This window comes from Cupressus sempervirens, chromosome 6 (assembly GCF_028749045.1).
Source record: "Cupressus sempervirens isolate cs-2001-9-10 chromosome 6, ASM2874904v1, whole genome shotgun sequence".
Classification (NCBI taxonomy): domain Eukaryota; kingdom Viridiplantae; phylum Streptophyta; class Pinopsida; order Cupressales; family Cupressaceae; genus Cupressus; species Cupressus sempervirens.
In genome coordinates this window covers 432,068,130-432,092,575 of record NC_143123.1, presented here as the reverse complement: position 1 = coordinate 432,092,575, position 24,446 = coordinate 432,068,130, and the positions used below count along the sequence as shown (strand labels likewise).

The window sequence follows — 24,446 nt, the reverse complement described above, 5'->3', positions numbered from 1 at the left end:
CTTAAGGAGCTTAGCCTGAAAACCCCCCTCATTAGCTGCCTGTTGGTAGGGTTTACTTTAGTGGCGAATATTGGGCAAATGGCAAATCTCACTCATTGGGGACCCTAAATTCGGCAATTTTTTTTGCACTTTTGGGGTGGCGACATCGCCTGCAATTTATGAAAACTGGGTCCCATGCTCAGACCAATCACCAATAATGATACATAATCATTTTTATTTTGACAATGACTTCGCCAATGAAATCTAATCTTTCCACATGGTAAATTAAATATTTTTGCCCACAATTTTCGAGGCATGTCTTAATAGATGGTCACATTCGCCAATCTATGGTAAAACTTTAAGTTGGGTTATATTTAAAGTACATAGATTTGACAAGTGTCTCTATTCCGGAGACTTTCTAAGGAACTTTTTATCCTTCTAATCTTTGGCTTGAAATAGATTATAGTATGGACAAATGTCATTATTTCGGAAACTTTCTTTGAAACTACTTGTACTTCAACTTTTTACCCTGAAATAGGATTTACACCGTTGATTTAGGATCATCTAACAGTCATTAAAAAGTGTTATTGTATCTTGGATGATACTAATTTATGGTTTCCAGATATTTTTACTTTTGGTCACAATTTTCTGAAATAATTAAAGATTCGCCATGGTTTTACAAAATTTTCATATGACGGAAAAAAGTCGCCAATAAAATTAAATTTTTTCCTATTTTGAAAAAAAATTGCCAATACAAATTAATTTTTTGCCCCTAAAGTAATGTTGGACTCACCACGATTTTATACATTTTTCCAAAGGAGGTTTTCTTAAAGTTATCCCTGCCTGTTGGAGCTCATGAATCTGATGGCCACCCGGATGATGGATGGGGTGAAAAGGTGATAGTTGGGAGGCAGGGTGAAGTGGATAGGAGGTTGTCCAAGGATGTCATAGAGAATGGAGGCATGGGTGGTGAGGGAGTGGAGGTCAAGGGTGAAGTGCAGGGGGGGAGCAAGGGAATAAAGTGCGCTAGAAGAACTTTAGGCTGCAGGATAACGTGTCGCAAAGGGAACGACACTGGGAAGCAATGAATGATCGTTTCTTGTAGTTGAGGAAACGAATGTAAGAGCGACGTATATTGGTGAAATCATCTAAGTGGGACAAGAAAGTAGAGTGCAAGTAGTTGTGGAAGGATTTACAGTCATCATTAAACCAACGGTTCATAGGGCAAGTGCTACGACGTAAGGAGCAGTGGCAGGGGTAATAGGAGATGGAGAGAAGAGCATACTCCCAGATCGCTGTGGCCAAAAGGTCAAACATGGAGGAGACCTGGTCGGATTTGGAGAAACCACTAGGGGGAAGAAGCTGTCTGAGATGGATGAGGAAAAGTTTAGCATCGCTCTCAAGGAAGTGGAAGCAAACAAGGATTCAAGAAGCCATCAGCGGGGGATGGGTGAGGGGGGCAAACAGCGGGTGGTAAAGTGAAGCATGAGGCTGAGCAGAGCATGGTTGGCCAGGGGAAGATGGTAATGGTGAAATTGCAGATGAAGGGAGTGAAGGAAGCACAAGTGAGGGCATAGTCCACAACACTAGCACCACCACAAGGGGCCAACAAGTGAACAACTTAGAATCGCGGAAGTATGAGAAGCCATTCAGAATCACCAGGTCAGAGGACTCACAAAGCTGGAGGAGATGACGGCCATAAATAGAGAGTGGTCCCTGACTATCCTCCAAGGTCTGCTGAAGCCCCAAACCATTCGGATCCATCTCAGAAGTACAAGTCATGTATAGGAGTTTGTAAATCTTTGGTTCAGGCATTAAAATCCCATAATAAAATGACATCACCAATGGTTGCAAACTTGGAGATAGCCTTTTACTCCTAGATCCCTTATATTCCTCTCACTTGTTGTTGGTGACACCTCACCACATCAACTTGTTTATTTGCTTGTTTACCTGTGCTCTTGATTTGCTAGCCATCTCCCTTATTAAGATGTCCAGTTATATAAGTTTATCTACTTGTGACCAATTAGGTGGTTGGATTGGCTTGCCTTTTTCATACTCAAAGGGGGGGAATATGACTTCCATAATTTTTGACTTGATTAGGAGTGGGGAAAATGCTATATGTCGACATGAAAACCTTGCTATTTCGACCACATCTTTCTCCTTTTTACATATTAATCCACTACATTTGCCCAATAGTTCTCTATGTCTATCTTGTATTTGTATCTCTTTTGCTTATAATTGGACTTTTTTGGAATGGATCAAATTCTTTCCTTGCCCTATAGCTTCCAAGATGATAAAGCTAAAACTCCATATTAGCTCTTTGCTGTGTAATGTTCCCAAGTGCAAAGGGCTAGAGACGACCGACTTGATGGCCGTAGAGATTGTCTAGAGTAGGGGCCGTATGGTGTGGAAGACACAAGAATGGCCGTACAGAAGTTATGTGCTGGTCATACAGTGGAACAAAGCAGCAATGTGTACAGTTTAGGAAGCTGTATGGTGGTCTATGCTGGGCATACGGTGGAGAGGGAGGAAATAGTGTATGGTGTGAGAGCCAAGATGGTTGTACGATAAGTTGTACGATGGATAGATGGAAGGGAAGTACGAAGGTGTGGGTGGAGGGTGAGAATGTAGGCCGTACGGGCAATGAGTAGTGCGGGGATGTCTGGGAGCCACACAATTAGATATCTGAGCTCAATTGTGAATGCAATCTTGTTCATACATAAATACAATAGATTTAGATAGAAATCCAGACACAATAATAGAGACTTGAATACGATCTGAGCAAAGTGTTACAAGTGACGGAATAGGGTGAGGGTTAAATCCCGCCGAAACTGGATAAACCAAATAGGGAAGGTCTTTCACTTTCGAAGTGGTGTACAATGGAGAACTCCAATAGGAATTCGTAGTACAGAGAAAATAATCCAAATTGCATACCTAAAGACCTACCTACAAGCCATGCTTAAATACTTGTCGAGGAAAACTTTCCAAGGGTGTACAAAGATAGCCGACAACAACACAAACTACAAAAATAAAACAAAAATGGGTCTGAGATATATTAAATCAATGGACCCTTTTAACAATAATTTGATAAATTATATATTTTATGATGGGGATACTACAGTCCTCCCATCCCAAAATTTGCTTGTCCTCAAGAAAACGCAATGTCGGATGTTGTAGAATGTGCTCACTTTCCCAGGTTGCGTCGTCCAACGGTAAGTGTTTCCAGCGTACCAAATATTCCTTCATTGTTCAGTTTCGCAGGGTCTTCTCACGTACCTCAATAATCTCTCTTGGTTCCAATATGAGCTTTCCTTCTTCATTGAGTGGTGAAAGGTCTATAGCTACCACGAAGATACTGTCCTTCTTGTTCACCTTATGGAGTCCAGTAATGAAGTCCATCGAGATACTTCCCCACTTCTGTTCTAGAATAGACAGAGGCTGCAATAACCTGGCGGGTACAGTATGTTCGGATTTATTTTGCTGGTAGACAGCACACTTTCTTACATGCTGCAGTATGTCTCCTTTAATACCTTTCCACGAAAACCTCTCCCTGAGTTGTCTGTAAGTTTTGAGGAAGCTTGGGTGCCCAGCCAAAGGTGACTCGTGTACCTCCTTCAAGATTTTCTGCTTCAATTTGGGTTCTGGCACTAAAAGTATCTAATTCTTATAGTAAATGATGTCATTCACCATTTTGTACCGATCATCCTAGGTGTTGCCATTTATTAGCTCACAGGCAAATGTGTTTTTGGAATAGTCTACCAACAAGTGTGCTTTCCACTCAATTGAAATCTGGGTTAGTAAGCAGATGGCAGGTTTTCTGAACAAAGCTTCTGCAACGACATTGTTCTTTCCTTTGACATATTCAATGTCAAAATCAAAAGCCTAAACCTTGCTTACCCATTTTTGTTGCCTCTCATTCAAGTCCCGTTGCTTCAAACAAAATCTCAAACTATTGTGATCTGTACGAACAACAAACTTGGCACCCACTAGATATTGTCGAAACTTGGTTACTGCATGTATGATGACCAACATCTCTTTGTCGTAGATGGAATATAAGTGTTCTGTTTGCGTAAGCTTCCTGCTCTCATAGGCTATGGGGTGTCTATCTTGCATCACTACTACGCCAATGCCTTCTCCGAAGGCGTTGCACTCCATAATGAATGGTTGAGTGAAATTAGGTAAAGAAAGCACAAGACAAGTGCTCATTGTTTCCTTCAGCTTAAAAAAAGTGAGTTGTGCCGTTTCATTCCACTGGAAGGACCCCTTTCTTATCAAATTTGTTAATGGTGTGCTGAGCTGAGAGAACTCTTTTACAAACCTTCAGTAATCATTGCACAGTCCAAAGAATCCTCACAACTCCGTGAGTGATTTTGAGGGAGGCCAAACAAGGATAGCCTGAATCTTCTCCTGATGGACTTGAACTCCATATTTACTGACAACATATCCCAGATACAATATTTCTGTCATGCCAAATTCACACTTGGAATGCTTGGCGAACAAAGACTAATCCTTCATGATCCTTAGGACTTCATCCAGATGCTTTGGGTGCTCTTCCCATGTCCTACTATAAATAAGAATGTGATAAAAAAATACTAGTAAGTACTTATGCAATTGTTTGTTGAAGATGTGATTCATGCATGATTGGAATGTAGCAGGTGCATTCGTTAATCCGAATGGCATGACCAAGAACTCATAATGCTTGTAGTGACAATGAAAGGCCGCCTTTTCCACATCTTTCTCCCTCATGCGGATCTGATGGTATCCGAAATGAAGATCTATTTCGAAAAATAGACTGCACTATGCAATTCATCCAACTACTCATCTATTCTTGGAATGGGATATCTATTCTTTATTGTTTTTTTGTTCAACGCACGGTAGTCCACACACATGTGCATTCTCCCATCCTTCTTTTTGACCAATACCACTGATGACACAAAAGGGCTAGAATTGGGACGGATCCATCCTTTCTCAAGTAGTTCTTGAATTGTCTTTTCGATCTTATCTTTGAATTTCTTGGGATGGTGGTACGGTGTGGTTATGACCGACTTAGCTCCTGTTTCCAACTTGATAGTATATTCAAACCCTCGATGAAGTGGTATGCCGGGAGGAATGTCTATAAAAACTTTATCATGGTCACTCAAAATATTCTGGAGATCATCATCCTAGGGAGGTGTCCATTGCCCTTTTATAGGTTTTGCCGAAACAAAACAATGTGCAACCCAAGCAACATCATCATGCTGAAAAATTGCCTCCATCCGATGTGCAAAAACTTCCATCAGACCCTCATTTACCATTCCGCAGAGAACAACCTTCTTTCCATTGACAACAAAAGTGAAGTCCATCTGTTTGAAGCTCCGAGTGTATTCATCAAGTGTCTCCATTTATTGTATGCCTAGAATAACCTCCATGTCATCAAGGTCCACTGTGAAGAAATCCTCAATCACCGTGTGATTCGCCATTGTGATACTTAGCCGAGGAACGCCATTGTGATAGGGCAGAAGAGTCCCTTTGGCAACCTTGACCTGGAATCCTGCGTGCGGCTCTGTAGGTAGACCTCCTCGTTTCACCAGGGATGAGTTTATGAAGTTCAGAGTGGCTCCGCTATCGAGCATTACCATAACATTTTGTCCTTGAAGGGTTCCCCGTACACAAAAAACTATGCACCTCGGGCTACTGGCTAAGGTGATAGTTCCTCAACGCTGTACCAATGTTGCAATTCTTTTCGTACAGTTCAAACTAGCCATGTTGGTGTCGTCGTGGTGTTGGTTGTCTTTGGAGGGTATTTCTTCCTGTTCGTCCTCATCATTGGACACGACCTCAATGTAAGGGATCTTTCCTTTTCCGAGGCATCTGTGCCCAATTTCCCATGGTCCTTTGCAGTTGAAACATAGTTTCTTCCTTCGGAGCTCCTGTCTGGTAGCTTCGTCCACGTACGGAAGTTATGTGCTGGCTGTACGGTGGAACAAAAAGCAGCAATGTGTACAGTTCAGGAAGCCGTACGATGATCAAATGGGGCCGTATGGTGGTCAAGGATGGTTGTACGACGGTCTATGCTGGGTGTACGGTGGAGGAGGAAATGGTGTACGGTGTGAGAGCCAAGATGGCCGTACGGTAAGCCGTATGGTGGATACATGGAAGGGAAGTATGGAGGTGTGAGTGGAGGGTGAGAATGTAGGCTGTATGGGCAATGAGGAGCAGTATGGGGATGTTCGGGAATCGCATGGTTAGATATTTGAGCCCAACTGTGAATGCAATCTTCTTCATGCACAAACACAATAGATTTAGATGAAATCCAGATACAATAATAGAGACTTGAATACGAATAATCCTTAAATTAAAATATGTCAAAAGATGATGCTCCGATTTGCCAGATCCGAGCGAAGTGTTACAGGCAATGGAATAGGGTGAGGGTTAAATCCCACCAAAACCGGATAAACAAAATAGGGAAGGTCTTTCATTTCCGAAATGGCGTACAATAGAGAACTCCAACAGGAATTCGTAGTACAGAGAAAATAATCCAAATTGCATACCTAAAGACTACCTACAAGCCGTGCTTAAATACCTCTCGAGGAAAACTTTTCGAGGGTGTACAAAGGTAGCCGATGGCAACACAAACTACGGAAATAAAACAAAAATGGGTCCAAGATATATTAAATCAATCGGCCCATTAATAATAGTTTGATTAATAATCTATTCTATGACGGGGATATTACATGTTGCCTATGGTGAAGGACATTTCAAACATTTTCGCTGATGTGGTAGAGTAAGGCACCCTATGTATGTTTCTCCTTTTGTATGCAATCAAATTGTGACAATTGCCTTGCTACCTTTAGCAAGACCATCTTATTGGTAGGATATTTTGGAAGGTTGTAGGGTGTTGAAGAGAATCCTCCTTAGGTAAGTGAAAGCAAGGAACTGAATATTCCAATATTCATATTTCTCAAACAATGTTATAGCCTTCTTGGATAATCTCCTATGTAGTCCACCTTGTAGAAATCATGTGATGTTCATGGAAAAAGTATCATTAACCCTCTTAAAATTTGTCATTTCATGAGGCTGGAGCTCAGTATAGCAATCATATACATTGAATTGCCCTTTGTCATTCCCTACCATGCCTCTACGTATAAGACCTTGATACCTGATATTCCTTACCAACATGTAGATCATGTAGGAACCCATACAGAATGACCTTGATTTCTCTAAGTTCCTCAATTAGGTGTCTAAGTTATCATTGATCATCTTGGCCCAATTAATCATCATTATTCCTGCTGATACTTTCTCCATGATACATAGCTCTTTGGTGTTTTCCCATGATCCTATTTAGCCTAAAATCATGTCATTGTACTCATCTTTGAAATCCTCACTTAATTGGAATGATGCCTCCTTGGTTCGTTTGTACTCATCTTTGAACTCTTCACTTACTTGTAATGATGCCTCCTTGGTTCGTTAGCTGAACCCTTATTGATGATGCCCATGCAATCTTCAAGCTTCTTCTCATATAGGGACTTTGTCTCTTCCTTAGTCCTTATTTGCATATTTGGGTATTTAGGTAAACTCGGAAAAAATTTCCACCAACACCTTTAACCTTTTTTTTTTGAAACAAAGTGCTTGGTGCATTCCCACACGAACTTAGGTTCTCAGACAACTATTAGAAAAATGATGACCAAATGAATTATCTCTTCTTTGACTGAAAGCATGCCTTCTTTGCTAGATGTCTTCATTCTTTATAGAAACTCTAGCATATCTTGACTTGCTGCAATATGAAAGTTTCAATGGGATCGAATCCATCATTTGAAGATATGGATTTTGACTCCATGAGAATATTGGCAAAATGGATCTCTGAGGAACAATATATTCAGAGTATTGATTAGACACTCATGGAACATATGCAATGAATGGATGTGATATGGAAAGTACATGTAGAGGGCTAAAATGGGACTTAGGAAGATGGATGGTATGTAAATGCTTATGGAAAAAGGATGAGTTCTTGTAAAGATGCCTTGAGGAATGAAGGCTAGGCACATGGGAATGCATGCAAATGGTAACTTTTGACTTTAAAAGTGTGACCTTTAGTCAAAACTGGGTTCTCTGGATGTCACTAGATGTAAAGTGGATTAAAACAAACATGCATTTAGGTTTAGAAGATGGAAATGCGTGTAAATGAGAACAAAGGATAAATATAAATGTGGACAAAGTAGGGTAACGTGACTTGCGGCGAGTCACGCGAATCATGTGAGTTAGCGAGCCGTGCTGACCTTGCCGAGTCACAATGACTCGTGACCCGCAAGCAGAGAGTCAGGAGGAGTGACTCGCGTGACCCGGCCCACCTTGACCCGGCCGCGGCAGGCTTGAAATCTGACAATTAAAATATAAATTTTTACAAGTTTTTTTAATGTTTTTAAAAAAAATTTCTCACTCATATAACCCTAAAAGGTCTCCCATAACAGTCTATAGTGAAAAGAAGAAAGAGAGAGAGAGGTAGAAGAGAAATAGAGTTTTCTTGTTTTGCAACCAGCTGAAAGGAAGAGGAGAAGAGCTTGCATTTGTGATATTGAAGCTTGCATTTAGATCATCAAGGAGTTTATAGGAGCTCTTTTCAACACTTCCCAAAGCATTTGAAAGAGGTAAGACTTGATTGTTTAGATTTTGATGATTTTTTTGTCTATGCTTATGGGTTTTTTGCATGAATTTTTTTGGTTTGTTTATGAGTTTTTTTTTTAACTTTAGATCTTCATAAAATGCAATGCTGAAATGGTAATATTTGGTCTAAAATGTCTTATTTTAGCAACCTTTACCTTTTTCCTTAATTAAGTCATAATGGCTTCTAGAGGTAAAAAACCCAAGCTCTCTAAAGGCAACAAAAAAGATGAGTGTTGGAAGTTCACCATAGAATTTTTGGGTAGAAAGAGAACTCAAACAAAATGCCTATTTTGCAAAACCATTAATAGTGGGGGGATAAATAGATTAAAATACCATATTGCTGGCATACGTGGTCATGATACTGAGCCTTGTGGCACTGCAACTGTTGAGGCTCAACGTTTTTGTTATGTAGCCTTGGAAAAATATGAACAAGAAAAAAAATTAAAAAGAAAACAATTAGAAGAGTTAGCTCAGATTGGTTTTAGTTCCCTTCCACGCTCATCTGCAAATGTTTTTGAGTTAGTAGGTTGTGTTGGAGAAGGTTCTTCTCGTCCCCCCTATCGTCCTAGTGCTTCTGTTGCTTGTGTTTCTTCTACATCTATTCTTTGCACTTCTAGTGATGCTACTGCTGCTGCCCCTTCTAATAGTGCTGGCTTTACCTTTCGTCCTAGAGTCAGAAAATCTAGTAGGTTGGACAATTTTTTTGTACCATGTACCACTCCTGGTGCACAACCGTTACTTGAGAGCATGGGCTGGAATAGGGAGATCCATGAAGCTGGAGTAAGAGCAATTTGCAAGTTTTGGTTTTTCTACGACATTTCATTTATAGCAGCCAGGTACTTCAAGTTTTCAACTTCATTTATATTTGATTGTTTTACGTTTTAAGTTTTAAAATTTATATTCAATTTTATACTTTTAACTTGATGTTGAAAATTTGAAATATGCTAATTAAAATATTTTTATAAATGTAACAAGACTCGTTATTGGCAGGGGATGATTGATGCAGTTTCCATCTGTGGTGTGGGGTTCAGAGCCCCATTGAAGATGAGTTGAGTGGCCCCCTCTTGCTAGATATGGTTGAGGAGATGAAACTTGAGTTGGAGGACCACAAAAAGATTTGGAGCCAAAAGGGGTGTACCATCATGACGGATGGATGGACAGATAGGAGGTCTAGAACCCTCCTAAATTTTCTTGTTTCTAGCGGAGGTAATTCATCATGCTCTACTTGTTGAAGTCTAAAATTTAATGTATACTATTATTGAATAACGAAAATTTTGTTTTATTGAGTATTGATTCTTGAATGATAATTATTTTGTTTAATTTTCACTTTCAGGATCCACCAATTTTTTGAGGTCCATAGATGCTTCCTCATGTGTGAAAAATGCAAAATTCTTATGTGAGACTATTGAGGATGTCATAAGGGAGGTGGGGGAAGACAATGTTGTCCAAGTGGTGACTGATAATGCAGCTAATTATGTTGCTGCAGGTAAAATTTTAACTTCTAACTTTCTAAGTTCTACTTCTAAAAAAATTGTTTTAGTTTTTCATTAAATTTTGAAAATTAAAAGTTTTTTAATACATCAAAAATTTTCATTGTTTACTAACTAATTTAATAATGCTGCAGGAAAACTATTGATGGAGAGACACACAAAAATCTTTTGGACTCCATGTGCGGCCCATTGCATTGGCCTCATGTTAAAGGATATTGGCAAGCTTGTATGGGTGAAATCATGTGTTACCAAGGCCAAAAATCTTTGTAAGTTCATCTATAATCATGCCTTGGTCCTCAACACTATCAGGAAATACATGAAGGGAAAATAGTTGGCTCGTCCTAGTATCACAAGATTTGCCTCTAACTTTATCACACTACAATCCTTGCTGACTTCAAGGTTAGAGTTGAGGTGCATGTTTGTTGGTCCAGAATGGAGTTCCTCCTCCTTTGCCAGTAGCTCTGCAGAGATAGATGCAACAAAATGCATTTATGATGATGATGGTTTTTGGGAGCCATGTTCGAAGATTATGGAGGTAATTTAAAATTTAAATTTAAAATTTTAAAAGCTTAAGTCTAAAAATTTAATAAATTAATTTATCTCATACATATTTTTGTTTTATTTTCATTGTGCAACTTTGCAGAGTTTCATCATTCATTAAATTGTTTTTTTGTTTAATTGTTTTGTAGATTACCGAGCCCCTTGTAGCCCTCCTATGAGTTGCTGATGGCAAGAAGCCTTCTATGGGCTACATTTATGAGGGCATGGATAGGGTCAAGGAGGCTATTAAGGCCAAATATGTAGGAGTTGAGGAAAACTATGGCCCTATTTGGGACATAATTGATAGGAGATGGCAAAATCAGCTTCATAAGCCCATCCATGCAGCAGCCTATTACCTCAATCCGGCATACCATTTCCGTGATGATTTCAAGGCAGATGAGGAGGTTCTTAGTGGCCTATACACAGTGATATCGAAGATGTCCCCTAATCCCATAGATATATTGCTTGAGATGGATGCCTATAATAATGCATCAGGGCCCATTTTTTCAAGTCAAATTTGCAAAGAAGGTCGTATAAAATTGCGGCTAGGTAAAAATTGCAGCCTAAGCCTTATATAATCTAGTTTCTAAATTTGTAGCTTTAAACTTGAAGTTCAAATTTTGAAATGAGACTAATATTTTTTTGTTTTTCTTTTTTTCAAAATTCAGATAGATGGTGGCAAATGTTTGGGCCTTCAACCAAAAACCTTCAGCAAATCGCCATTCGCATTTTGAGCCAGCCAAGTAGCGCTTTTGGATGTGAGCACAACTGGAGCATGTTTGAGCACATCCACTCGAAGAGGCGTAACAGGTTGTCTGTGCAGAAAATGAATAGGCTAGTCTTTGTGCACTACAACCTGCGCATTAGGATCAGGGAGATTTTGGATAGTGACACCTCTCCAATTACTCTAGAGGAGGTTGATCCAGAGTCTGATTGGATCACTGAGGCTACTGATCCTGTCTTTGATGATGAGGACCTATAGTAGCTTGACTAGGCAGATAGAGAGGGCCAGGCTGAGGTTGTGGCTATGGCAGCAGAGGACCAGAGAGCTCCAGTTGTTCCTAGTGGCACCTCATAGACATTGGCAGAGGCAGAGGCAGAGAGTACAGTTGATCCTAGAGGCACATCATAGGCTGATGCTATGGCTACTGAGACATCCAGGACCTACCTTAGACGCCTTACTAAGAGGCATTTTATAGATTATATTGAGGCTGAGGTTGAGGCTGAGGTTGGGGATGAGGATGAGGATGACGATGGGGATGATGATGAGGACTCCGACTAGGAGCCCTCGCTGTAGACTTATAGTCTTGTTTTAACTTTTTGTTTAATAGTTTAACTTAATATATGATCAGCATTTGGAACATTTGAATTTGATGATGACTATTGAATCTTGATATGTTGGATTTCATAATACATAATGCATATACATTTTGATGGTTTGCATGGATTTATCATTTTATATATGATTCTATGTTTTACACTTTTACTTTTATAATGTTTCCTTCAGGCTTTAGCTACTGTTTAACTTTAAAGTATGTCTAAACTTTAAAGTTAAACTTTAAACTTTAATTACTAGTAGTATAGTATTTACTTTTAGCAATTTACCTTTGTAGTATTGTACTTATGTAATTGATGTTTGACTTTTAAGTTTTAACTTTAAGTATGTGCATTACGATCAAATTATCTTTGATTTAATGATGTTATTGTGTCTTTACGCTTTATTCAATAATGGGTGCATGGAATGTTCTTTAAATCCTAAAAAATCTCAAAATTTCGAGGCTTTTTCACTTCGCCGAGTCACCGCCGAGTCACTGTCGAGCCGGGTCAAGAGTCAGAGCCGGGTCATGAGTCAAGTTACCCTTGCCGAGTCCGAGCCGAGTCCGAGTCTCGTTACACTGGGACAAAGGATGAGATTACATGTAACTATATGTAGAGAATGAGATGCAATGTGTCATGATATGAGAAGTGGAATTACATGCAATTGCTCTTGAAGTGTAATTGCATATGAAAGGAATGGATGCAATGTGCCTTGGCATGTAATGGCGAATATGAAATGAAATGATGCACTTGCACGAGATGATGGAAGGTGAAGTGAAGTGAAGCATGCTCAAGTTCTTGGGAAACAACTTGCAATTTCTTCCAAATGAAGAAAAACAAGAAAGAAAACAAACAAACAACGAAAACAAACACAAAAGAAACATGTACCTTTGGTCTTAGACTCAAACATGTCAACAAGCAAGTTACTTTAAAATGCAAACTCAAATTTGAAATTTGGGAAAAATCCGAAAGTATGGAAATGAGAATTTTCATCATTTTTAAAGAAAAAATGCACTTTTCACAACATCTATATCAACAAGTGTGCAACATCAAGCGAAAATATGCATGGAAATAGCAAGATAAGCATGAATTGATGAGTAAGTTTGAAAAAGTCCACTTACTTGGAGATCAAAGAGCCAAAATAGCAAGAATCATAGACTTTGAAGACCAATTTTCCCCCAAATCCACATCCTCAAACAATAATTTGACTTCTTCCACACTTGCATTCAACAAATATAACAAATATAATGATTAATGAAGGGTCGAATTTGACATGAGAATGCCAAAAACGTGGTCTCCAAAGGCAATAACGTGCATTAAAACTCAAAAGCAACCCCTATTGATCCAAACGTATGGGCTGGAAATGTCATTTTTTGAGTGTTTTTAACGAAAATGTGCCCTTTTCATGCAAAAATCTGGGTCGTTTTTGCGAAAACGTATCTCAAAAATGCATATAAATTGATCATTTTTGGCTTGGGAATGCAAAAATGACTTCCCCAAATGCTAATACATGGATCCAGATGCAAAAACGTGGCTCCGAAACACATAAAAGTGGATTAAAAACCCAATTTTCTGAGCATTTTTAGCAAAAGCGTGATTCATAAAAGGCATGAAATGAAGCATTTTTGACATCTAAAGGCAAAAACGTGTTCTGCAATAGAAAATATATGGATCAAAACCTCAAAACAACTTCTAGTTGAGCCAAAACGTGATCAAAACTGCTCCAAATCTGAGCATTTTTAACAAAAACGTGGCTCAAAAATGCAAAAATCTGAGTTATTTTTGTCTTGGATATGCAAAATCATGACCCACAAATGCATGTATATGCATCAAAACTTAAAAACGTCCCCCTTGTTATGGATTTCAAGTCATTATATGGGCAGATCTAAGTGTTTTTGATGAAAAACGTGTTCTTGGAACAAGAAAACATCAAGTTTTATGCTCTTGAATCTTCAATTTCGGGTTCTATGAGGGCATATGCATGAATTTCAAGGCAAATCACATCTTTTGGATGAGATTACATGTTTTAAAAATATGCATTAGAGTCTCCTCATCAAATCACACTTTTTGAGTGCATAGACATGTTTTAAAAACATGTAATGGAGTCCAAGTGCAAAATCACACCATTTGGGGTGCATTACATATTTCAAAATATGCTCACAAATGATCCTTAGTGCAAAATCGCACTTTTTTGGGTGCATTACAAATTTCAAAGACATGTAATAGAAGACCAAATGCAAATCACACCTTTTGAGTGCATAGCAGCATATGCATATTCTAAAATTTGTTCACAAATGACCCTTAGTGCAAAATCACACCTTTTGGTGGTCAATGCATGTTTTGAAAACACTTAAATATGCATTTGCCATCTTTTGGGAGTCACTGCATATTTTAAGACACATGTATTTACATGTTTTATGTGTTTTAAATTGCCTTTTTCATTTAAAATCGTGGTTTCTAGAGGCAGTTTCATATTTTGCAGTTACATATTTTGATGTAAATATGCTTGTAGACATGTTATGCACAACTTAAGTGATGAATTAAGCACATGCCAATTTAATTTTTGAAGAAATATTACTTAAATGGGTCATAAATAATATTTACACTATATAGATAAATATATAATGTGCAAATATCATTCAAAAAGTAATATTTACTAAAATGTTTGAATTAAAATTCAAAAATTAAATCAAACTATACAGTTAATATAGTCAATTAAGTGAAAAATTAAAAAACAACTCAACTTAAAAATATAACATAAAGTGCTCTATAGTTACTTCAAGTGAAAAATTAAAATGATAAAGTAACTTAAAAATATAAGATAAGTAAATTTATGTTATATTTTTTAAAAAGTGAATGTCAACTTCAAAATATAACATGATATTTTAATTTGTGCAGTTGCACTTAGAAAGTCCATTTTTTGGGCACTAAAATAGTCATATCTTTTGATTACCAACTCCGATTAAGCCCTAAGATAGACCGAATCAAAGGGAAAATCGAAAGCAATGACTTGAGCAAACCCAAAACATCAAAAGCCAACAAAAACACACTCAAAAACGTAAAAAGGACGTTGAATGTTATAAAATCAAGTATAGGCTCAACAAACAAAATAACTAAAAAGACTTGGCAAAAGCCTTCAGTTAAAGAATTCATTATATAAATTACAATTGATTGATTGATCAATACTAACCAATTAAATAATGAACTAAACTCAAGAGAATTGCGAAACTAAGTTGAAAAAGTTTCGTATTGTTACCTGCATTACCACAAAATGTAGGACTATAGATCAAATTTGGAGGGAAGACAGATCAGACCAAAAGAAAACTCTTTTGTTGGTGAAAATCAGGTTCAATGTGATAATTTTACATGCAATAAGCATGACCAGTTATGTACCTGATTAGGTATGCTATTAATTGTCAATTTATCCAAATAAAAGTTCAAAATTCTTCCATTATTGCATGTGCTTGCCACACTATTTATTGGCTTTGTCGATGATGTGATCCTTCTAGTCTCTAGAAGCTTCTTGTTGGCTTGGCTTCCTTTTGTGACCTTTGACACCTTTCTGTTAACCTGAGTAAGACTTGGGTTATGGTCTTTAACTTGCACTTGCACTTCTATTTCCAAGATGAGGAGATCGAGATTACCACTTCCTATTTGTACTTTGGGGTCAAGTTCTTTGGATCTCGCTTCAGTTTGAGATCTGCCATCCAGCCTAGAGTTAGGAAGGGGATGGGCTCCCTTGCTATGCTCGAGAGATAGTGCTTTAGACATCACTTCCATTTTGTCCAAGCTGTCCCTCTTGGACTCCTTGGTTAGGTTGACGATTCTTTATGACTTAGTGGTTCAGGGTCCCTCTCTTCTCGACTCAGATTGGGCCTTGATCGAGTGCATCCAGACTCTGCTCCTCTGACGTATTATTAGATGTCATTAGCTCACTCACAATATTATGTTGGTCGAGTTTAGGGCCCATCCCTTAAGGTTGGCTGCCATTTTTGATCTGGGTTGGCTGCCATTTTTGATCTGGTTTGGTTTATTTGATCTTAGAGGCCTTGCGGACTTGATGAGTGACCAACATAGATATTCGTACTTGGCTTATTATTCCTCAGTCGTCAGTGAGTTTGATTTGGCCTCTCGTGCCTGTTGTTGGTTTGCACAGGCTTCTTTACTAGGTTTGATTGGGATCGATATTGATCGCCTCCTTACCTTTTAGTTTTCATAATAGGAGTTGAACGAGCTTGTTAGAGTTGATATTTATAGACAGTACATAACCATGATGTGGTGTAACCCGACTGGTGGGTTATGTCCGAAGATGGCCTTTTATGCTAAGCACTTCCTTGATATTTGGGAAGGTATTATTGTGTTCCCTAGCTACCTTTCTCAGCGTCGGTGTCATGCCTCACGCATTTCCCTTGGGTCCTTTAGAGTTGGTTCCCACCAACTTCGGATCTAGATTGAGCACCACATTGATAGAGAGGCTCGAACTTGTCATCTATGCACCATGCCAGTGGCTGAGACGGAGATCCATTTCATTTTTCATTGCCTCGCCTACTACGAGATTCGTGGGAGATTCCATTGCTTATTTAGAGACTGCTGTTCCCTCATGGCCTTTTTTAGCTACACGGACTAGAGGTGCCTTGCTTTGTATCTCAGAGAGACTAGGGAGTTCCGCAACCGCAACTTGCATCTATTATTCCTCTAGAGAGAGGCCCCGACTTAGCTTATCGCCGATTTCTTCTTTCCCTCGTCTCTTGCTCGTAGAATGAAGCGGCCATCTAGTATCGTCACCACTAGTCATTCCAGATTTGTGAGGCCTCACAGTGGTTATAGTCGTTAGTGGTACCCCCCCAACAAGTCTCGGCAGTGGCTTGAGGCCCTTGCTCACCCTAGTCTGTACCCTTCAGTGCTTGACTTCTTTCGGCCGTTGAAGGACCCCTAGTCCTTGCCTTACCGTGTTGTGGCTTCTTGCCACTTCTTTGATTTCTTTGTTTGCTCTTTCCCTTGCACCATTTGGTGCTTTTGTAGCTGGTTTTCTTTATTCGTGTATGCTTTTCAGTCCCATAGACCCTTGGGTGGTCATTTGTTGGACATTAATAAATTTATCTTATCTTATTGTTTTTTCTATTTGCAAAAGTAAGCATACAACATCTAAAAATCAGAAAACTGCAAAAATCATAGAAAAATAAAAAAATAAAAAGATTAAATTTCAGATCAAGTGTGGGAAATTTCTTATTCTCAAGCCAAGTAAGCCAAAACACGTTTGGAGAAGTTTTGCATACTTGATTGTAATCCTCTTGCTACACCCATGGAAGTTGTGAGCCCAATCAGATTTCTCTCTGGTTGATGAGATCATTTATAAATAACTGGTAGGTTGTTTGATCTATCTTACTACTACTGGGAAAAACCTATATTTTGCAGTTAGCTGTCTTGATTCACATCAAATTCAAAGACAAAACATTGGCTTGCAGCAAAATGAGTTTTGAGATATATCATAGGTATCCGTAACCATGGTATATTGTATTAACACTTAGATAACTTTTGCCCACGCAGCTATACAGATGCAGATTAGATAGGTGCCATTGATGATCGTCGATTGACTACTGGATATGTGTTCTCATTTGGTGCTCAAGCTATTCCTTGGCAAAGCTAATTACAACATACTATTGTGCTATTGTTGAATTTGGTGATCAGATTTATTTAATTCACTGAATTATATATAAGTGCTCTTGAGTCCTTTTGTGTATATATATATATATATATATGAACTTTGAAATATTTGATATCAATATTTGTGTTGATTTGCTTTATTCTTTACACTATAACTGCAGTCTTGTCTCTGATTGAACTGACAGCACTTGTCAGAGATTACATCAAACTTACTTTGACTGATGAAGACGTACTCTCGATCGGAATAGACAAATAGAGGAGTGCTATATATAAATGTATTTATGATATTTGAATATGATTTCAGAATGTCTTGAGTGCTGCCGAACTCTGTAATTACGAATCACAGAAGACTGTGTTTAATATGTGTAAGTGTTCACTGATGCAAGGAGTCCTGTAAAATATAGTTGCATTTTATATGATGAATGAAATCTGTCGACCGTTAACCAAGGCAAGAAGATAATTCAATGTGTTCGATATCCACAATATTGCCTGATCACATTTATTTTATAGGAGAGGGAGGCGTTTAAGGAGACACGTCACAATGGGACATGTCTTCCAATTGGGAGGCATATCCATTTGTGATGTGTCTCTCTCAATAAACATCAGTGGCCGTCGAATACAACCTGCAACCTGAGTCATACAACTAAATGAATAACTGATGGTTACTTAGACGGTTAACTAGTATATTATTATTGATTTAGTCGGACATTTCATTCGACAGATAAGCATGTATATAATAACATTGTCTAGTTGTGTGTATATATATATGACTGTCAACTTCAAAATATAATAAGAAAATTTTCTTTGTTATATTTCATTTATATATACACTTCACAATTATCCGACTAAAGCTATAATCACTTCAACAACTATCCTCCATAGAAGCAAAATATAAATCATGTAGTACAAGTTGTGAAACTGTTTGGTTACATCAATTTGTCTATGATCTTCATGTCAATTAACATGAGCTAGCACCTATTCTTTGTCACAATCAAATTGTTCTCAAGATGCTTAAGAATCCAGTGTGTGATGTCTCCACCGAGCATATTGAAATTCAGCATCATTATATTCAACAACTTACAACAAGCAATTCCGTTTGTCTTCAATATTTTCCCACCAACGAACAAGTTGCTAACATAATGAGTTGCCCTCCCTCCACGCAGTATAGTCGTGTGCTCATCACAATGGGGACAAATGATATTGCTGAATACTCGATTGAGTAAGCATAAAACAAATTCTTACATATGTCACTCTTTGTTGACTAAACTTCATTTTGAATAAAAAATGGATTCAAGTATAGAAAATCAGACATGGCATAAGCTCGAAGCTTTTAAATGGCTTGTGTTATATGATAAAACTTCCAATTGAAATCTACAAAAGTGAGAATGGACTGGGTCTTTTGTTTGTCCTAATTGTAACCACAATGGAGAGCTCATTCCCCAATTCTTCTTCTTCTTTCCTCTAGCTGAGGTTAGTGGGAGGATTGCCTGTTTCTTTTAACAGTTCTAAGCCACAACTTCCTCAATTTTGTAAGTCCTAAAAAAATGAACAATTACAATTTGATAAACTAATCATCAAATGGATGAATAATATTATGTACCTATCATATACATGCTGAAGAAAATGTAAAAACTTCATATTAAATATTAAAAAAAAAATATCAAATTGATACAAAGTATGAAGTGATAAGATATGCATATAAGTAAAGGAAATATGATATGTTGCAACCATATGAAAGGATATGCTATGTTTCTAAGTAGAAACTGTTGTTAGCAAACTACACTTCATCGGCATATAACATGCTCTCTCATGTTGGAAAGGTGTCAACCCTGAAGCACGTAGGATTATAACTTATAAGCAATATCATTTTGATAAAATTCTAGAATACTGATATATAAGATCGCGATCAATGCATCTGAGATCGATCTTTTTAGACTTCAAATAACTCCACAAACTAGCATTCAAATAGTGTTTACCTGAGTATTGGTGACACAAACTACAGGACTTGGTATCATGTTCTTTAGTTTTTATCTTTTAGCGTCTTTCATATATATTTCCTTTTCTTGTTTATTTGATTCATGGATAGACTTTGAATCTCTTTTTTAAAAATTTTGAATACAGTGCCTTTTAATGATATCAAAATTTTAAATAGTGTATAAAGAAAGATGTAAACTGGACGTACTTTTGGCTCTACAACATGAACATTGGTAAAATTTCTTGCACTTGAAACCCAGGGTAGGCACCAATTCAGAATTACCTGCTGTAGCAAGTGGTTCTCATACTGATGCTATTCCGTACTCGGGGAAGTATGATGGAGTTGTCGGGGTTTTGGGCGCTATTGAGGCTATCAATGTGCTTAGAAGGTCTGTGACATTTTCTCCTTTTCCTTCCAAAATTTTCATAGTCAGGTTATATTTATTAATGAGTGTATTTATCTATCTTTGAATATAATTTATTTTTCTTGTATTATTGTTCATGTTAATTCTTTATTTTATCAATTCATACATTTTTCTTTGTAAAGATAAATTGTGTTTAGAGACTTCATTCCAGGGTTTGACCCAAAGAGATAAATCTTATTGTTTAAGTTTGTATTATTGTAATATCTGCAGATTAGGTTTCAACCCAAACAGATCACTGGAAGTGATTATGTTCACTTCTGAGGAGCCTACACGTTTTGGAATAAGCTGCCTTGGAAGGTCAGTTCTTTCTATTATCAACTTGTGGACTTCTTTCATTTTGTTATTAGCATATTTTGAACTGTGGATAGCAGTTAAATCCCTTTAAAAATAATTTTTATCGCCTTCATCATTTGATGCTGTTCATTCTTCCAGTTTTATGTGAAAAGGATATCTGTCATTTAGGGTGAAACATAGAATGCTCAGTCAGGCAATGTGCCTGGAAAGAAAGCTAAATAGAAAAAAGAAAAAAAATAGTTGATACTCATTTTTTTAAATTCTCACACAATGGTTCTCTCTGCAGCCGGTTATTGGCAGGTAGTACTGCACTCTTGGAAACACTTAAAGGATCAGTTGACAATCAGAATATATCATTTGCAGAAGCTGCAAACGCTGCAGGTTATCATGGTGCTCTAGAGAACTTAAATGGTATTTCATTAGAAAAAGGTGCCTACTCTGGTTTTGTAGAGCTGCATATTGAGCAAGGGCCGCTTCTTGAGGAAGAAGGTATCTATTCTGGAGAAAGACATGAGAAGCCCTTTTGTTGTTGTGCAGTTCTTCATGTTCTGTCTTTTTGAGACTTTTTTATCTTCAAATCCTGACCAATCGTGTTTACTTTCCTCTGGATTTTGACCCATGAAATAGTGGCATTGTGCTGAATGTAGGGCTGTGCACATACCATTTCAAATTGTAGTCAACAGAATCTTGTAACTATGTGCACAGACCTTTTTTGTTGTAAGGAAATAATGATCTGAGGGTGTTAATCCTTGCGGAGGTCTTCTACACCTTATAGACGAATGGCATCTTTCTTTCATCCAAATGTGCCTGGTGGAGGTAGTGAGAAGTTAGGACCTTGAAGCTTTAAAGATAATGGGAGTTTGCAAGGAAATGTATTTCTGTTACTCTTTATGGAACAATTTCGATCCCTTGATGTGATAACTGATTTATTGAGACAACTAGATCTTTTTGCTTCTAGTTGAGATCCTGTAAGCAAATCAACATTTTCAATTTTGTGACCATTTCTTGTAGAGTTTTAACCTTGGATAGTAAGAGAAGACAGGCTAACTTATGACCTCCAGGATAACCTTATCACTCTTATTATCTTAGGCTAGTCTCTTCATACATAATCAGAACTTCTATTAGGTTAAAAAACAACAGATGATTGGGTATGATTGTACCCAAAACTATCTGGCTGTTATTTCATTTCCAGCTAATATATCTTCTGCATCCTTTGGAGTGTCTTTTGGAGCTCGGGTGAATTCTATTGTGATTTCTTGGTATTTAGTATTCACATTTGTTGCTTCAAACCTCTGTGGGAATATCTATTTATTTTTGCTTTCAGGGATTTTCTTTGGTAGCATCTTACTGACTAATTCTATGCAGTTAGATGGACATGGTATGGTCATCCATGGATATAATGTTGTTCTTTCTTACTTTAATCATAGATTCATATCATGTCTGTTGTGAAACACAGGTATTCCTATTGGTATTGTGACAGCGATTGCTGCACCTGCAAGCATCAGAGTTGGCTTCACGGGCAATGGAGGCCATGCTGGAGCTGTGCTGATGCCTTACAGGTTGGATCTCAATTTATGATAGTCATTTATCCTTAGTAGCATATGATTCATATAAAGAACATTGGGTGTTATTCCTGTTAAGTTCATTTTTCCTTTTTAAACTTTTCTACGGGTTCCCATAATACGGCTACCAATTGAAGTCCTATGTTATTTCATTTCATTGCTTGTTAAATTTTTAACCAGTAAAGCATCTCTTTAGTTCCATGCCACTTACTGTTGCACCTTGGGTTTTAGTTTTCATGCACATCCTAAATATATGTGATGGTGAAGGTATGTTTGTTGAATAGTTGAAGCGTAAGTTAAGAGCTGGAGAGGGGTAGGACCTGTATGCCTCTTTATATAGTGTATAAGAATATCACCTCTTTATATAGTGTATAAGAATATCAGGGAAACAATCATTCTTTGGGCTTCCACAATTTATATCTTGTAGAGAAAATGGTGCCTTGCTAGTTAGTGACCTAAAAAGATACCTTTACCTTCATGTTCTACTTGGTTTGACTATAAGACGAATCTTAGTTAAGCTCTATTTGAGTTTTCACAAGGAGTTAATCCTCCTTTTTATGTATTGAGTGGTAGACAACTACAATAAGCTCTAGAATGCCGTCTTTGTATTAGTTCCAACTGTTGTTCTACAGTGTTTTTGAAGGCAATTTTTTAGAAGTTTGTAAATGATCGGGGGATCATGGTGCAAATAATATAAGATTTGAAAAATTGTATTATAAAGTTATAAAATAAATGGCAATTTATGATTTATGTAAACTAAAACATGTATCAAAACTTCTGAATATCAGTATATTCAATTTCATGATTTCATCTAGTATGCAATAATAATTCAAAATTTCAAGTATAATTGTTAGTACCTAAGTTAATTAATTGTCCCCCACAAATGTTGTCACTGAAGAGCACACAGGAAATACTGGGGGGGAATCAGTATTTCAGGACTGCGTGAAACCATATAAAACATGAAAACTTAACAAGAGCAATCATCAAGAACACAGACACCAAATTGCTTTTGGGAAACCCTTAAAACCCTTTGTGGTAAAAAAACACAACATAGAAATTTTTTATTAACAATGTGGGCACGAATACAGCTTACAAAAGTCAGCACCAACTCCAAACAGTTGAAGCACCAACTTTAGTTTGAGAGCACCAACTCCCAGAGAGCCACTAACCCTCTTTAGAGCACCGACTCCAATCACTTGAGGCACCAACCTCAGTTTGAGCACCAACTAAAAATAAAAATCAGAAATACTTTTCAGAGTGCACTCAATACTTTACACAACATCCATTAATCAAAATGATTATTGCTCAGTAAATTATTGGATAAATATCACTTTGCACTCCTCTTCATACACCACCTCATTTCACCATAGAATGATATCTCCACACACTGCATTGTTCACACACTCCACAATCACACTGCTGTTTGCATACTTCCAAACTAGCATTGCTGTTCACTCTCTCCCAGAAATAATGCTGTATATCTCCTCATCAATGCCACACGTTAGCCGCATCCTCTTTTTAACCCCTTCTAAAATATCATATCACTATTTTCATTCAAAATTGTAGCTTTATTTTCTACCTCTTATATTCATGATATATCCTTTTCTAGCACAGTCGATAATAATAATGATCTTCCTTTATTCCTTGGACTGCAATAAAATACTCGACGCTCTTCTTGTCAGTAAAATCTATATTGTAGCCGACGGGTAGAATTGTATCCGAAAGGGTGCGTGACGGTTGAGTCACTCCTTCGGGAAAGTATATGTACATTGTAATGTTCCCGTTATTAAATAATTCATTAATCAAACTATTGTTAATGGTCCGATTGATTAAATATATCTCGGACCCATTTTTTTTTGTTTCTGTAGTCTATGTCGCCGTCGACAATCTTTGCACACCCTCGGGAAGTTTCCCCCATGGCTGTTTAAGCATGATTTGTAGATAGTCATTAGGAGGTTTTTTTCGGATTATTTCTATATACAGCAAATTCTTGTTGGAGTTCTAGATTGTTCACCATTTCGGAAGTGAAAGATCTTCCCTATTTGGTTCGTGTGGTTGCAGTGGGATTCAACCCTCACTCTATTCTGTTGTTGCATGTAATACTTCGCTCGGATCTAGCAAATCGAAGCACCATACTTTGACAAATACTATTTGAAGGTTATTTGTGTTCTAATCTCCATTATTGTTTGGTTCGATCTGAGGAATTGTGATCTTTAAGTTTACAGTGGCATCACTAGATTTTCCCCTCCATCCTTACACTTCTCGCTACTCACTTGGTTTACATTCACACGACATTGTCTCCATACCGTACGGCTAGTATTAGGTACGACTATCATATATCCATCATCGTATTGCACTTTCTTGTGTCATACAGCCTGCCACCTCCCCCGTATGGCCTGAAAATGTATCTTTTCATACTGTCTATTGTACCATCACCTTCCACCATACGGAAGACACCCTACACACTCACCGTATGGTCTTTCCTGTGCATTGCGCTAGCATCATACAAACTTCTTGGACACCAAATCCGTACTTCCGCTCCTTTCTCCACCATACAGATC

General features: G+C 37.7%; 2 protein-coding genes across 4 annotated transcripts in view; both read left to right on the top strand.

Annotated features, from left to right (window-relative positions):
- The window catches only part of UAH (ureidoglycolate amidohydrolase), a 327,116-nt gene that overhangs the window by 89,394 nt on the left and 213,276 nt on the right, over window positions 1-24,446 (top strand). For both annotated transcript variants that reach the window (XM_089788436.1, XM_089788437.1), the window contains exons 4-7: window positions 19,865-19,993; window positions 20,240-20,326; window positions 20,610-20,812; window positions 21,780-21,882. In XM_089788436.1, coding sequence (XP_089644562.1) covers window positions 19,865-19,993; window positions 20,240-20,326; window positions 20,610-20,812; window positions 21,780-21,882 — 522 coding nt within the window. The remainder of the gene's footprint in view (window positions 1-19,864; window positions 19,994-20,239; window positions 20,327-20,609; window positions 20,813-21,779; window positions 21,883-24,446) is intronic.
- On the top strand, window positions 1,466-12,098 carry LOC149552894 (uncharacterized). Of its 2 annotated transcripts, none has more exons than XR_016352981.1 (6): window positions 1,466-9,455; window positions 9,610-9,825; window positions 9,953-10,105; window positions 10,244-10,644; window positions 10,799-11,198; window positions 11,318-12,098. XR_016352981.1 is itself a non-coding variant. In XM_089788438.1 (6 exons), exons 5-6 carry the CDS (start codon window positions 10,853-10,855, stop codon window positions 11,629-11,631), a joined length of 660 nt encoding a protein of 219 aa, XP_089644564.1. In that variant the 5' UTR covers window positions 3,467-9,455; window positions 9,610-9,825; window positions 9,953-10,105; window positions 10,244-10,644; window positions 10,799-10,852; the 3' UTR covers window positions 11,632-12,098. The 2 variants fall into 2 exon arrangements, 1 of the variants encoding a protein (XP_089644564.1); XM_089788438.1 differs by having other exon boundaries at window positions 3,467-9,455.

Bases quoted from the DNA above. Each gene is read 5' to 3' on its own strand.
- LOC149552894 (XM_089788438.1), top strand. From the start codon at position 10,853: ATGGGCTACATTTATGAGGGCATGGATAGGGTCAAGGAGGCTATTAAG. The intron at 11,199-11,317 runs GTAAAAATTGCA...TTCAAAATTCAG, and splicing joins TCGTATAAAATTGCGGCTAG to ATAGATGGTGGCAAATGTTT.